Source organism: Pseudopodoces humilis, chromosome 5 (genome assembly GCF_049639895.1).
Source record: "Pseudopodoces humilis isolate 2021_Gansu_Grassland_sample_001 chromosome 5, ASM4963989v1, whole genome shotgun sequence".
In the NCBI taxonomy this organism is placed as follows: Eukaryota; Metazoa; Chordata; class Aves; order Passeriformes; family Paridae; genus Pseudopodoces; species Pseudopodoces humilis.
In genome coordinates this window covers 31793867-31809362 of record NC_142204.1, presented here as the reverse complement: position 1 = coordinate 31809362, position 15496 = coordinate 31793867, and the positions used below count along the sequence as shown (strand labels likewise).

General features: G+C 34.1%; 1 protein-coding gene across 1 annotated transcript in view; it reads left to right on the top strand.

Moving 5' to 3' along the window:
- The window catches only part of TMTC3 (transmembrane O-mannosyltransferase targeting cadherins 3), a 31481-nt gene extending 17237 nt beyond the window's left edge, over window positions 1-14244 (top strand). The window contains exons 7-15 of the mRNA XM_005519408.3: window positions 445-617; window positions 1446-1698; window positions 4519-4667; window positions 6525-6645; window positions 7257-7368; window positions 8113-8216; window positions 9406-9575; window positions 10360-10586; window positions 12089-14244. Of these exons, the coding sequence (XP_005519465.2) occupies window positions 445-617; window positions 1446-1698; window positions 4519-4667; window positions 6525-6645; window positions 7257-7368; window positions 8113-8216; window positions 9406-9575; window positions 10360-10586; window positions 12089-12900 (2121 nt within the window). The 3' untranslated portion in view covers window positions 12901-14244. The remainder of the gene's footprint in view (window positions 1-444; window positions 618-1445; window positions 1699-4518; window positions 4668-6524; window positions 6646-7256; window positions 7369-8112; window positions 8217-9405; window positions 9576-10359; window positions 10587-12088) is intronic.
- Window positions 14245-15496: the final 1252 nt, after the last annotated feature.

Here is a 15496-nt window from a genome sequence, read left to right as displayed (position 1 = left end):
TAGAAAGCTAGGGCTAATCAGAAAGTGAACAGGATTTCTATCATTCATAAGCAATTTGTCTATAGGGCAAGTTTTCAGAGGGGCTGATAATTCTGACAATAATGATTTTTCTTCTTGAGAGTTTATTTCATGGTTTTGATTCAGTTCTTCAAGCCTCTGAAGATGGTACAATTTTTTGATCTGTCAGCACAAAATAGCTACAGGTGTACAGGTTCAGCTGTGATAGTGGTAGCAAGAATACTGGAATATTTTATTAGAATGGAAGCCTTATTTTGGGGTCTTGTCATGAAGGCACTAAGAAGCTGAATTAAGTAACTATTGGGAGCAGACATTTAGAGAAAACCAAGGAAAAAAATACTAGGTAGCTCATATTTATATATATTCATATATATCATAGGAGTAGTGAGTACCTTGTCTGATTATAAACAATTTTTTGATTTGCAGTACACCTTGCCAGCATTACTGGACACAGCTGTACAGATTCTTCGAGGGAAGGGCAGTATTCCTTTCTCTATGCTTCAAACACTGTTGAAGCTCATAGTCCTAATGTTCAGTACACTCCTGCTTGTAGTTGTCAGAGTCCAGGTTATCCAGTCTCAGCTTCCAGTGTTTACAAGGTAATAGTAAAGTGTTTCTTATTTACAGTTGTTTATAAATGTGACTTCATGAATTTGGAATGAAATGGCCAAAAATGTATGAATTTAAGTGTTACTCGCCTGTTTTAATATTATTATTCAATGTCTGTATAATATTGAATTTTTTGTGAAATTATTATATATTTCAGCAAATGTTGACCAAAATGTCCAAAATATTGAGGTACCTGAGCAGGCAGCCATTTAAAAAAGTTTACAGTTGATAGTTCACCTTAGTAATTCAGAAATTAAATGTCTTACTGCTTAAGTATTTTTATTGTCTCTGTGTTTGAACCTTGGCTGAATTCTCCAAACCTCCTTATTTTTTATTCTTCAACATATCGAATATATTTTACATTTTAGGTATGTACTATGCAGAAAACATGGTTGTCTTCAGACAGACTACTTAGAGATAAGTATATATGAATGACATTAGAACTGAAAAACAAATTTATCTTAAGTTTGAGCAATGTAGAAATAAAATAATCTAATACTATCCCTGGAAAAATGAGACAAACTATTAAAAACGTGAGCAAGGACCACTGAACTCAACTTGAGGTGTATATCATTCTGTTTCTTCAAACTTACTTTGTTTATATCCCAAAACAGTTTCATAAACATGGAGGAGGCTCTGTCCCTCTCTTCAGTGAATCATCATGCATGGTTTCACACCTGACAAATATGGGAAGATTAGGATATTTTACATGTCTTTAATTAGTAGTTCTAGCTATGACTCTAAAGTTTGCCACAAAGTGACTCAAGACCATATCTTTCTCCATTAAAACCTTCTTTTTCTCCTTTATTTTGCTTTAGGTTTGATAACCCAGCTGCTGTTAGTCCATCCCCAGCAAGACAGCTGACTTTCAACTACCTCCTCCCTGTAAATGCTTGGCTTCTTCTCAATCCCTCGGAATTATGTTGTGACTGGACAATGGGAACTATTCCTCTTGTGGAGTCTTTATTAGACGTCAGAAACATTGCCACTCTTACCTTCTTTTGCTGTCTGGGATCTTTGATGGTCTTCAGTCTCCGATACCCTGGGGACTCCTCCAAGACAGTATTGATGGTATGAATGATGCACTGTTTTTGTCTTTTTGTTAAGAGTAAGTGTCTCAGTTTGTACAGTCACATGTGTAATCTGCTGTGGCCCAGACATACTATGTTCATCTTCTTTTGGGCTAGAATGAACACATAAGAGGAAAATTGTCCAGCAACAAACTGCTAAATTGCAATTAAGTATGGGATTGTCAGAAATGAGAATAAATGCGCTCCATGATACGTATTTGTAAACTGTATTGCAGCCTTTCTCAGATATTCAGAGCTCAACTGGCACATGGGGGCTTTCAATAGAATTTAAATGTGTTTCAAGGACCAGAATGCATTTTCATCCTGCAAGCTGTCTACTTTATTTAAATGTCAGTAGTCGAGATGGGTATTTAGTAAGAGATTTGATTTTCTTTCTCATAGGTGTAAAAGAAAGGACATATTTTTGCATTTAGGAATAAGGTTGCCACTTTTGTTATGGTTTTGCTTTTCTTCTGTAAATTGTTTTCATGTTATAAAGAAAAACTAATTTTGTCAAGCTGTAAGATCAGTTCCTGTCTATTCACTGTACACAGTGAATAACAGATTATTAGAAAATAATAAACAGATTAACAGAAAATAATATTTTGGAAGAAATAGGGAGGATCAAAGGGGCTAGTATTTTTGAGAAAAAAACAGTCATCAATTATTGATTCCATTGCAAATTTTTACAAGCTTAATGATAACCTGATCCCATACTTTTTATTAGTTCAGTGGTGCAGTTATGTACACAAAAAACCTGCATCCATTTATCTTAGTCTGCTTCAGAAATAATGTATTTTTTTTGTATGTTGATCAGCCAACAAAAGTTTCAGATGGGTGGAAATATTTATTCATAACCCAAGATTTAAGTAGTTCTTTGCTAACTAGCTGACAAATTTTGATTCACTTCTAAAAGGCCTAGCATTATAGTTCTGACTCATATGTTTTTTCTTGTCTTGTCACTGCAATGAGGCAATATATTTCATGAGAAAACCAGTGAAAATGATACCTAGTATTGCTGATGAAATCTCTTGTCCTGAATTTGGAAACTGTGTATGAAGAGAAGAAATTTAGATAACTTATTGATACCATAAGTATGCAAGGTGACATGCTTAGAAAGTAAGTTTTACAGCACTTCAGATACGCAGAGGAGCAGTTGCATTTTCCTCCTTATATAAGCTGACGCATAATTTTTTCTCCACTGCTCTGTGAGCAGGAAAAATGTGTGTGGGGAGTGGTTCACTTTTTTATAGGACAGCTCCTGAATTTCAAGGCTGTTTATTTCCCTGTATTTCTGTTTATTCCCTATCCAGTGAAGCTCACAAGAGGAAAGGGTTGATGGGTTTGTCAGCATATGTTGGTGTAAGTCAGTTAGTTTTTGATTGAGGGTGGTATTTTCACTTGTGTTTTTATTATTCCAAGTGCATTTTATAGGAAGGATTTTCTGAGATCATTCACTCCAGCATGCAAGCCTCAATGTCACAGTATAGTCCTGGTTTAATGCCAGTTGCTTTCCTTTAATCTATACTTATGTTGTATATATAACTTTCAATATGATGCTGATTTTCTTCAGCATTGCAGTGCCTGGAAGCTAATTTCTTAGGAAATGGGAATGCAATATTTTATATTAAATATTAATTATGTACTGCAAAATAATATGATAGGCCAAAGCCTATTGCTGCATTCCAGTAAGCCATTAATATCCCAAAGTAATCAATGTATTCTGCATATTGTGAGGCTCAGTTGTGCTTTTGTTTTCATAGAGCTTAATGAAGTGCTGTGGATCAGCAGCTGAGCTATGTTCATGATCCATGTGCATATTCTTAAAATATCCTTGAAATACAAGATAAAATCTTACTTGAAGTTTTAAATCAGTGTTGCATTTTTATATATATAATCCCAGGATAATTTCCTAACTGGATTATTTAATTGTTTTAGCATGGAAGAGGCAGTTAATGTCACGCTTAAATCTAGATGGCCAGTTGTACTGAAAGTTTCTAGAAAATTTCTCTTTCTTCAAAGAAACTTTCCATTTCTGTAGGTTTGTTTTTGTGGGGTTTTTTTGGTAACTTGGGGGCCAGATATATTGAAATAATTATTCACATCTTTTCTGGAACCAGAGATTGGAAGGCCACTACTTAACAGTCACCCAGGACTTAAAGCAACTGTTCATGTCCACTTTCTTTGCAGCAGATGGATTTCTTTGTCTCTTAATAAATACAATTTTTTGATAAGAAGTCAGTTCCCAATCTAAGAACTACAATTGGACAGTTCTTAAGTTCATTGTAATTTCAAATTTTCAAATACTTTAGGGCGCTTTTAACGCTCTGTCCAAAAATTGATGTTTATTCAGTGACTATTTCTGATTTTGTTATTCACATTTCTTACAGAAACATGAGATAGACTCTGTTTTACTGTAAAAATAGCTGCTTTATTCCTCAAGCTGATACAAATATTTAATTGTTAGATATTGTCCAAGATTCTTACGCTGTCTTGTTTCTGTATCTGGAACTCTTATTAAAACAATGTTTTTTTGAATTTAATTAATCTTTCTATTGATTTGTCCACTTTTTGTAGTATAGAAAAGGAAATAGACTTTCAAGCCCTCAAGTAAGGAATAGAATAATTTGCAGGTTACTATTTGCCATATTCAGGGTGGTCTCAATGTAAAACAGATCTGAATATTTAAAAGAAAGAGAGACCAAATATCTACTATGTCTGGTTTTATGGAATTATTTTTGTAATTTGTAACTTGTTTCTTTGGTACAGTTTCTCGCTGCCAATTTTGTGATCACTAATGTTATTTGTGTTTCCTTTCTAGGCACTCTGCTTTATAGTGCTGCCATTCATTCCTGCGTCAAACCTGTTTTTTCCTGTTGGATTCGTAGTTGCAGAACGAGTGTTATATGTTCCTAGCATGGGATTCTGCATTTTAGTTGCACATGGATGGAAGAAATTATCAAATAAAAGGTAAATACATTCATACTGATAAAAGCCCTAATGGGAAAGCTTACATAGCCATAAATATGATTAACTCCTATGAAAATAAGAGATAAATATAAATCAAAACTGCTTTAACTTTATTCAAAGGTGATTACTGAATGAAGTTTATACACTGCATGTGTGCCAACAAATTAAAGTATCTGAAAATTTAATCAGTAAAAGATTAAATTTTCAGAAATGCCATGCTAGGAATGGATATCAGAGCCATTCAGTATTTGTTAAAAAAAAAATAATTCCTTGGTTAACAACTTCTCCTTAAAAATTGTGCTCTAAAAGCATGTTTTGTACTTGCTTTTGTGTTTTCTGATATCTTCTGCATTGATCTGGACATATTTCCCACTGATGTGAATGCTTTAACCTTTTTAGCCCAATGGCATGCTAATGCCAGTTCAGACAAATGGAAAGGCAGCAGTTTGCAGTCTATGTATGTTGTCTGCTATTGTTAGCGATGAGGCCTTGCAATAAAATTTACACTAACTGTGCTGCTGAAACTGACAGTACCTGGATAATGAGAAATCAGCAATATATTGTGGGAGGGTGTATTTCTCACAAATCCCACTGTGAGACAATAAAAATAGAAGTGATGTGAAAGAAAGCAAGGAACCAGAAGAGGATGGCTGGGGAGAAAAATTAGGTAGCTAGTGTCACTTACTACAAAAATATTGGAAGTCAGTTCTTTAGGATGAGAAAGAAAAGGCTCCTTGTTTTAGAAATATGTGGAAAGAAAAAAACTTCTGTATAAGCCTGATGGGCATACAGATTGCTGTATATGCCAGTTCTCATTGGTCACTTGGATAGTGTTTTAGAATTACTCTCTTAATTTTACAGTTTAACTTTTAATATTTTTAAAACCAAATATGATAGTCAAAGTATGCATTTTGTTTATCTTAAGAGGTGGAGGGGGGAAAAAGCCTTACAGTTTTTAGTAAACTCCTGTGAATTAGGTAGCAGAGTGAACAACTGTTCCATAAGTCGAGTGTAAGAAATAGCTGTTGAGGGTGAACACCTGTATGTCCACTCAAGAATGAGATTTTTTTTTTTAAAAAAAAAAAACAAATTATATTCATAATTGTGGAAAGGCTATTGAATGTTTGACATCTTTTTCTTAATTGAATTAGAATCCAGAAACCAAATGATCAGCATGTTAAAGTGTATGTTTTCTATCTGTCATGTTTAAACTCCAGAAAAACAAACTGCACAAAATGAAAATTATTTCTGACAAACTTGTCACAGAGAGTTATATTTGCCCCAGTTTGCAGCTTTCAAAATAAAATTGCTAGAAAGACACTAAATCTTTCTCCTGCTTAGACATTACAGTAGCACTGGGGTTATGGAAGATTGGGTAGTCTCCACAGACCTCTCCATTGCGGCGTGTTCCGCAGTGTGGGAAAGATTGGCCATGCGTGCAGTAAAGAATGTGTGGAATTGTCTGATGTGAAACAAAAGTATGAGGTGATTTTTTAGTTGCTTTTTTCATTTTCTTATCATTTTGTATAGTGTTTTAGAGAACCTCACTTTTTGGCATCATATTTATTGTCCTAAATTACAGATAAGTTTTAAGGGAGGTAGAATTTCTATAAACATTCTATACAAATTCTATTGTGTTATGTGAATTGGGCTTGTTCTTTTTAAGTTGCATGGACATAACAAAAGCAGGTTGTCCTGGGGTCAAATTAATTTGAAATTGAACATTATTTCCTTTCAAATTCTGGAATGTGCTAATCACGAATGTCCTTTGTTTGCCTTTTAGCATATGAGATACGTATTCTAATAGAAATTAGAGTTATTGGTGTGCTTACAACAAGTCTTTGTTTTATTTAATAGTGTGCTAAGAAAAATTTCTTGGGTTTGTTTGGCTGCGGTGCTATTCACTCATGCCTTAAAAACACTGCACAGAAACTGGGATTGGGAGTCGGAATACACTTTGTTTATGTCTGCTTTAAAGGTACTGTATTCTGTTTGGAAAAGGTAATGGGACTTTCTTATTACTGTTCTTAAGAAACTGAGTGGAACATGATAAAAATGGACAAAAATGATGCTTGTTTCTGCACATTAATTTCTATATTGAGAATATTGGCATCTAATTAGTTGCTTTTTGGAATGCTTTAAAGGCACTGTGATGCACACAGAAATTCCTGTGCAGAAAATAGGTGATAATTTTTCTTGCGTCAAAGCAGTTGAATTTACTCTCTTGTCTGGATGAAAGTAGGATACATTTCAGTACAAAAATCTACAAAAAGTTTCATGCATAGAATTATTTCTTCAAAGTTCATGTGACATCATAAGGCAGTTTGCAAAATATCTGATAACAGTTACAATGAATTCTAAGTTGTTTGGTATTTCTAGGGGCAAATAACTAAAACAGATTTATGTTGCACAACAGGATCAATGTAATCATTCTATATGTTGTATTTTGATATTCTTTCTTTATAGAAGCTTGATGAAATCTGTCATTTGCAGTACATTTTTATGTCTTAAGATGCTGTTAAGAGAAACTCAATTGTTAAGTAATTTCAACATAGTACCTTATGCTTTGGTATCTTTTTCTGGTTTTAGGTAAATAAGAACAATGCAAAACTATGGAACAATGTGGGGCATGCATTAGAAAATGAAAAAAATTTTGAAAGAGCTCTGCAGTTTTTCATACAGGCCACACAAGTGCAACCAGGTAAAACTTTTGACTAGTTGCCATCTCTGCACATGCAGTATTTCAGTATACTTAGCTTACTTAACAGCTTCTCAATGGACTGTTTTGCTTCAACTGCAAATTCAAACCATGTCAAATAGTAAGTTAATTGATCCAGGGATTTTGGAAATAAACTAAAAAAGTCCTCTGGAAAAAGTTTTTATCTATAAAAAGCTGCAAATACTTTCAAAACTATTCCTTGTATGACATTCTTTATGAATTAACTTAAACAGTGATTTCTTATGTAGTATAATTTTTTTTTTTTATCCGAAACTAAGGAAGTGTGTAAGAAAATAAAAGCTAGATAATATCAAAATGCACATTTAATCCAATTTGCATATTGTTGCAAAAGAAGTTCTAGGTAGTACTGGACAGTCTTTGCTTTTAGATTAATAAATAACTTTATATGCCTCTATTATAGCAAGAAATTAGATACAGGGAACTATGATAGAACCTCAAACTTTTTATACTTTTTCTGTTTTAATATTTTTTATAAAATAAAATATATTTATTTTCCCACATAATTTTATAATCCCTCTTCAGTTCATGGTTAAACTATTAGCTTCATAATTAAGATGAAAAATGATAGAATTGTTTTCTTCTTTTGGTAATGGGGATGTTCTGTCAGAGTACCTGTACTTCACACTACTTTGAATGCAGAGGTGTTTAATTTCATGATACTCAGTGCATGGAAATATTTTAAATTTCAGTCTTTTCTTTATTAAGATGATATTGGTGCCCACATGAATGTAGGAAGAACTTACAAGAACCTAAACAAAACTAAAGAAGCTGAAGAGTCATATATGATTGCTAAATCATTGATGCCACAGGTAATTAGTGACTTTATTTTATATACCACCACAGGACACAACCTATATTTGTGATACATTTTTTGTATTTTTTCTGTGGCTCTGTGTGGCTGTATACTTTAAAGTTTCATTGTTCTTTTAAAAGCTATCTATGAAAAAAATAGGCTGTATACACTCATGGCTGTTAAAAAAATGCTGACTTGGAACTCTGATACAACTATTTTAATTTACTTTTCATACTGCTGTGTTATGTTTTGTTGGGTTTTTTTATTATTTTTTTTTGTTCTGAAATGGAGGTTATAAAAGAAAGCAGCAACCAAAACCTACAGGTTCTAGTCACAGTTGGTTTATTTTCACTTACAGCTAATACATTGATGGTGACTGAGTTTCTGAGCCCTTCAGAGACGGCCTAAAATACAGCATTGGAGGTTGGAGAAGGTAGCCACAGCAGCAACAAAAAACTTGGCCCAAACATGCTTTTATAAACATGTGTTTTGTTACATTTCCTATTTGTTAAGTTATTTTTAGACCTAGGAAATTTTACATGTTCAAGCTCTTTAGAGAAAAAGAGAGTAGTATTTTGAATTTGTGTAGGTAATAAAAGCTATTGTGAAAGTGAGACTGGCAACAAAAATGAGCAACCCTTTGAGTAGAAACATGGCATTTAAAAGTTTATTTTGTGAAACAGTATGAAGATTCTAAATGGATAAAGTGTAAACAGTACAGTTGTTGCAATGTCATAGCATTTTCATCTTTTCTCACTACTTTTCATTTTCTGGCAAGTCATTGGCTGTAAAATCTTACTTACACTTTTCTTAATCTGAAGGGTTATAAAAAGGAATGAAAATGTCTGACAATGTCAGTTTAGGCTTTAGGAAGTACTTTGACTGGGGAAGGTTTTGCAAGTTCTGTTTGGTTTCCAATGGCTATCTACATGAGCCAAATTAAGTAGCAGCAGAACTTAATTAACTGGTATCTTTAATATTGTACAAGATACCTATGTTTTCATAGAAATAAAGAATAAAAAATATTTGTTATTTTTCAATATGATTTTTCTGGAAAATAATTACTGCTCTTTGTCATCAAGAGCCTACACACTAATGTCCAGTAGTACCCGAAAAAAAACGTGTCAGAGTGAAAAGGAGTTCTATACTGATCATCTTTCATATTTTTGCTCATCTGTGTTTGGTACATATATTCTCTTTGACAGATTATTCCAGGGAAAAAGTATGCAGCAAGAGTTGCTCCTAACCATCTAAATGTTTATATCAATCTTGCAAACTTAATTAGAGCAAACGAATCTCGCCTCGAAGAAGCTGATCAGTTATATCGACAAGCAATTAGTATGAGGCCTGATTTCAAGCAGGCTTACATCAGCAGGTATATTTTCCAATTTTAGCAATCATATTCTTGGATAAACATTTTTTGTGTTTACAGTAGTATGAACAGTATTTAGTTTGTACAGTTCAGTTAGCTGAAGTTGTTTCATTTCCAAGTGAGAAGATGGAGATTTGGGGCAATAATCAATTATTCATTACAAGTCCTGTTCTTTTAAATTCCTGCTTCAAATGGCATATTTCTATGTAGGTTCTGTAGTCAGACATTGTGTAGAAAGAAGCTTCTGTTAGATTTCTTTATGAATCTCTAACTCAAATTTCTAACCTTGTAGTTTAGTTTTGAACTAAAATGCTTTTGGTTAGCGTGAATCATGGAGCCTTCTTTATACTTTTTTATAAAGTTGGTCCAGAAAATACAAGTCTTAACTATTTAGTTGACATTTATTGCATTTTAGTTTAAGAGTAATGTGCATGTGGGTTTTGAGGCTTCTGTCCACTATTTTGTTTGTTGTGCTTCCCACTGGGACTTAGGGAGGTTCAAAGATGCCTGAACTATAACTTTGCAGTGTTATTACAAAGCCAAATCAGGCACCCTTGATCACTTCTTTTTTTGTTCTTGTCCTAATTGTGCATTTGTTGTATACATGTTTTTGAAGGTTGATAGCTTTAGGAACAGAACGTAAAAGAGGGGTTTTTTTTTTTTGTGCTTAAAGCTAGCAAAATTAAAAAAACACTGTTGTCTGACATCCATGTCTGTAGGAAGGCAAACTTTCAAAACACCTGTCAATTTTTATATGGGTAACAATAAAAATGTGGTTCTTCAACAGGGGAGAATTACTTTTAAAAATGAACAAACCTCTGAAAGCTAAGGAAGCTTACCTTAGAGCTCTAGAGCTAGACAGAACCAATGCAGACCTGTGGTACAACTTGGCAATTGTTTACATTGAACTGAAGGATCCAACAGAAGCCCTGAAGAATTTCAACCACGCACTAGAACTCAACCCAATGCATAAACTGGCGTTATTCAATTCTGCACTGCTCATGCAGGAATCTGGTACGTTAATTGTCCCTTCTGTGCATATTACATATTTGCATTTTTAGGATCCATACTATTTAATAATACTTTTTTTTATTAACTCTTTTGTCTTTGGAAAGGAGAAGTACATAGCATCATCAAAAAAGAAACTATTATAGCTTTGTAATTTATAGCATATGGAATTTGTGCAAAGTGTACATACACCTTAGCTAATCAGCATCTTCAATACAAGTACTGTTTTACAGTAGAATATCTTACATATATCAAGAATAGTGTTACTCAAACATCTTCAAAATAATGCCTATATAATCTTTAAAGATAATGTTTGGTAAAATACATTAAATACCTGGTTCACATTTATAATAATTGATTTAATTATTGACTCAAAAATCTACCTTACATCTCTGAGCTTAAATACTACTCTAGAAATATGAATGTTTTCAAGGTTTTTCTGTGATACTGCCAATTAGGATGAATTCAGTTGGATTTTCATGAGTTTGTTTTTTCATATGTATAGTTCTTTGAGTAAGGGTGAGCCCTTACTGAATTAAGGCTGTTGCAAAGAGTATTTCACAAGTGAACTGCTAAGATTTGTTTCCCTTTTGTTGACATGGTAAACTGCCTCTAAGAAAGATAAAACAAAGTTGATTGAAGCTGAGGACATTTGACAATTTTCCATCTCTTCTCACACTGTAAGTTAGGTAGTTCAAGACGTGCCTTGTTCCTTGTCTGTGGAAGTGCAAGCAGCTTCAAACAAACAGAAATATTAGCTATTTATTACTCACTTATTCGTACTAGAAGGTGCAGCATTATTTTAGGAAGTGAAAAAGGGCAGATGAAAGCAGCTCCTCTATCCTTCAGTAAGTCTGTGTCTGGAATTCATTACTGAAATACGTTCATTGTACTATTCAGTAAAATAGCACAGACCAGAAGGACATCTAGCTAATCCTGCCATTGTCAGATAAAATTGCTTTAGTAAATTTTTGTTAAAGTTTGATGCAAATTAAAATATAGGGGTTACGGGTTTTATTGTTTTGGTGTTAGAAGATATTTTAGCCTGGCAACATTAGAAGTCACCTTATGTGCTCTCTGTCTAAACTCTTTCTGACTATAATAAAATGAGATCTTCCACTCAAAGTTTGCCTCTGTAAGAACTGGTTTGTCATAACTGATGTTTGCTCTGCATTCCATTTGCTCAACTGTGCATGAAAATAATTTCTCTGAAGCTTGTAGAGACACCTCCTGTATCTGTTACACTAAACCTAGATATCATTCAACATCTAAGAGAGTAATGGTGCTGACTTTGGCTTGAAGTCAACTCCATGTAGTTTCATTATATAAAGAAGGTATATTTACTTTTGCTGTTACACAGCAATGGGAAAAAGTAGCATTTTAAAACCTTTCCCTTTTACAGTTGCATTTTAATTTGTATAAAGATTAGCATTTTGCAGTCTAAAAATCCTTCAGAATAAATGTTTCAGGAAATATCTTGAAAATTAAATGCATTTTCTGTCACTCAGGTGATGCTCGACTTAGACCTGAAGCTAAACAAAGACTGCTACGTTATGTGAAAGAAGAACCACAGGATTCAAATGGATACTTCAATTTAGGTATGCTAGCAATGGATGACAAAAAAGACATGGAAGCAGAGGCATGGATGAAGAAAGCTATAAAGTTACAGCCAAACTTCCGAAGTGCTCTGTTCAATTTGGCCCTGCTTTATTCTCAGACAGGAAAAGAATTGATGGCTTTGCCTGTCTTGGAAGACCTGCTAAGATACTACCCTGATCATACCAAAGGTCTGATTTTGAAAGGAGATATCCTTATGAACCAAAAGAAGGATATTGTTGGAGCAAAAATGTGTTTTGAAAAAATTTTGGAACTGGATCCCAACAATGTACAAGGAAAACATAATCTTTGTGTGGTTTATTTTGAAGAAAAAGATTTAATAAAGGCAGAAAAATGCCTGGTTGAAACACTAGCACTGGCACCTCATGAAGAGTATATTCAGCGTCATCTAAACATAGTTAGAAGTAAAATTGCAGCACTTGGTGCTGTGGAACAGTCATCACTTCCATCAGATGGGACTGCAGCTACAGAAACAAAAAAAAATTCATTTCAGAATTTGAAAGAAACAAAAAGGGAGAAGACAACCACCCAATCAACAGTTGATAATAAAGAGCACTCAAAAAATAAGAAATCAACAGAGAAAAGCAATGTGGACAAAGAGACTCCCAAAAAATCTACAAAAGAAATCAAAGACATTGAAAAAAAGAGAGTTGCTGCTTTGAAAAGACTAGAAGAAATTGAACGTATATTAAATGGAGAATAGTCTTTACCATGTCTCAAAAGAAGGGGAGAATATTATTTTTAATTATTGTTTAATTTGTGAGCCAACTGGAAAGTGTTCTCAGTGCTTTGAAAATAGAAATAATGTTGACTGCATATCACTTAACAAGCAGCAAAAGGCATTACAATGCTCTATGTGAGAAAACCACAGCTTTTAAATATGATGGAGGGATGGGTGGGAATTGAGGGATAAAGGATTGAGAAAAATCTTCAATGCAGAATCCTTAATAGTGAGAAAATAGCACTCATAAAAGTCATTGGTAGCCAGGGATATTAAGTAATGTTACTTTCAAAGACTCAGTGAAAGAACTGAATGGTGAATTACTGGGATAAACCAGACACTCCTTCTTTCCCCCAACAAATCTGTATTCTCATTATCTGCATTTCAGTTTACACATCAGCTGAATTTTTTCTAGAACAAGAAAAACAATTTTTCTTTGCATTATTTGTTTCCAGAATTTAACAAAGCCACTGGATGTAGTATAGGAGGATGCAACAACACACTAAAATTTTCAGTTACATTCTAAATATGGAATGATATATTAACTTTTAAGTGTTCTTTATTTACAATGCTAATGGTTTGTACTCTTTTACCTGGTAAGAAATCTTACAGTGCTCTTAAGATATTTAGACTCCGCTTTTTTATTTTAAAGGAAATGTGTGGGGTTTCTTCAACTGTCAATCATCTGATTGTTTTTAAAAATTATATTAAAAAGGGTGGTTTCTTCCCCAGTTCATTGAATGCTGATAAATGCACCTTGGTACAGTAACCAGTATGCTATGCAGTAGTTCATTTTGTTGACTTTGTATCAATGGCTGTGGATTGACTCCTTGGTATAGTAAATTCTTCCTTGTTTATAGAAATCTGGTTTTGCTATTTCTGTCATTGCAACAGTATTTCTATTCTCATGACTTTTTACAACACTAATATAAGCAATGTTTGCTCAAGGCAGTGTGATAGTAATTAAACCACTGAATTTAGTCATGTTTAACACAAGGCAATGTAGGTAATATACTTTCAAATACTAAGTTCTGTTGTTTTGATACTTTGTCTTGGGTCTGTGGTTTTTATTAAATATTTATTTTGACTACTAAAATATTCCCATTTACACTTTTTCACTAGTGCATCATTTAAATTTCTTACAGGAAATGAAAATCTTTGCAATTTCAGTATTGCTTTTATCCATGTGCGATGCATATATTTTTGCTTAAATATGCTACTGATTACCTAAACCTGATGTTTTCCTTAATTCTCAGAAAGAAAAGAAGTGTAAGAGCGGAGTTCAGTCGTAATTCTCACTGATCATTAAATCTAACTCTTACTCTTCATGTTTTGTCTTATTTCATAATGTGGAAGTATTCCTTAGCAGTTCTACAGTTCAAACTTAATTCTTTCTGTACCTGCTCAACTTTCTGCCTCAGGCAGTAATCCAGCTGTAAGATGTAATAATTATCTCTGTGGGAGAGATCTTAAATGGGTAAAGGGCTTCCTTGCACAGACCTTTTCTTTATTATGTATCATTCTTAAAGTGAGCCCAGTGATTGCTTGCATGGTAACAACTTGGGGGGTGAGGGGGGAAGTGTGTTTTTAAAAACATGATTTACAAATGGCTGACAGGAACAAGTATGTGGTGTGCAACTGTTCATCATACAAAAGAAAATTTGTCAGATTATTTTTGGATCTTTTGCAGGTGAGTATATGCATAGATAGACTCAAAATATGGATTAATTGCATATGCATGCGTATAGCTGGGACACTTGGATACCTGGAGGTTGTGCAGTTGCAGAGGGACAACATGCCAATTGTAGACTAACCTTTGAATATACAATCTTTTTGTCTGTTTTGTACATGAAAACTCCTGAGACTGAATTGCAAGTATTACTTAGGTTCAAAAGACTCTTTGCATTACAGCCAGTTAAAAACATGATCAGTCACTACTAGTTAGTTTTTGGGGTTTTTCTGTCTGTTGTTTCTTACCAGCTGGGCAGGAAAGTAGTCTAGTATTGTGAAAATTAGGAAAATTTTCCTACCAACAGGCACGTACAAAATGTTGGGGATTAGAGTGGAAAGGATTAAATGGGACAGAAATCCATTCAAGGTGCAGTGCAGTTTGTACCTTGACTGGGCAATACTGAAAGCCAAGCTAGAGTAAACGTATAGGAAGATTGCTGTGAAGGGAGGGTGTGGAGATAGGCAGCCTCGTGTTTAATGGCACTTTGGAGCAAGGCACTGGCCCATGAGAAACAGCAGTGTCCTGGAAGAGGAGTAAGCACTCAAAAACCAACAACTCTGGATCATTTTGACACTGTGTGTGTAGGTTGTCCAGCTCAACATCTCAGCAGCTTTCCTGTTCTCAGCTGTTGGGCAATCCAAGCCCAGGGGACACTGAGGGCAGCTCTTCAGGCAGCTTCTGCTTTGTTGTTGGAGGAGGCTTTCACACAACCTAGCTGTCTGTGCCTTGTAGCTCACATGCCTTCTTCAGGGGTGTGGACCTTTGGGATAAAAATGCAGGCATCTGTGCCTTCCTGAAGTTTCTTATGGAAAGACTCAAGATCAGAACAATTCTGGGAAGTTTTCA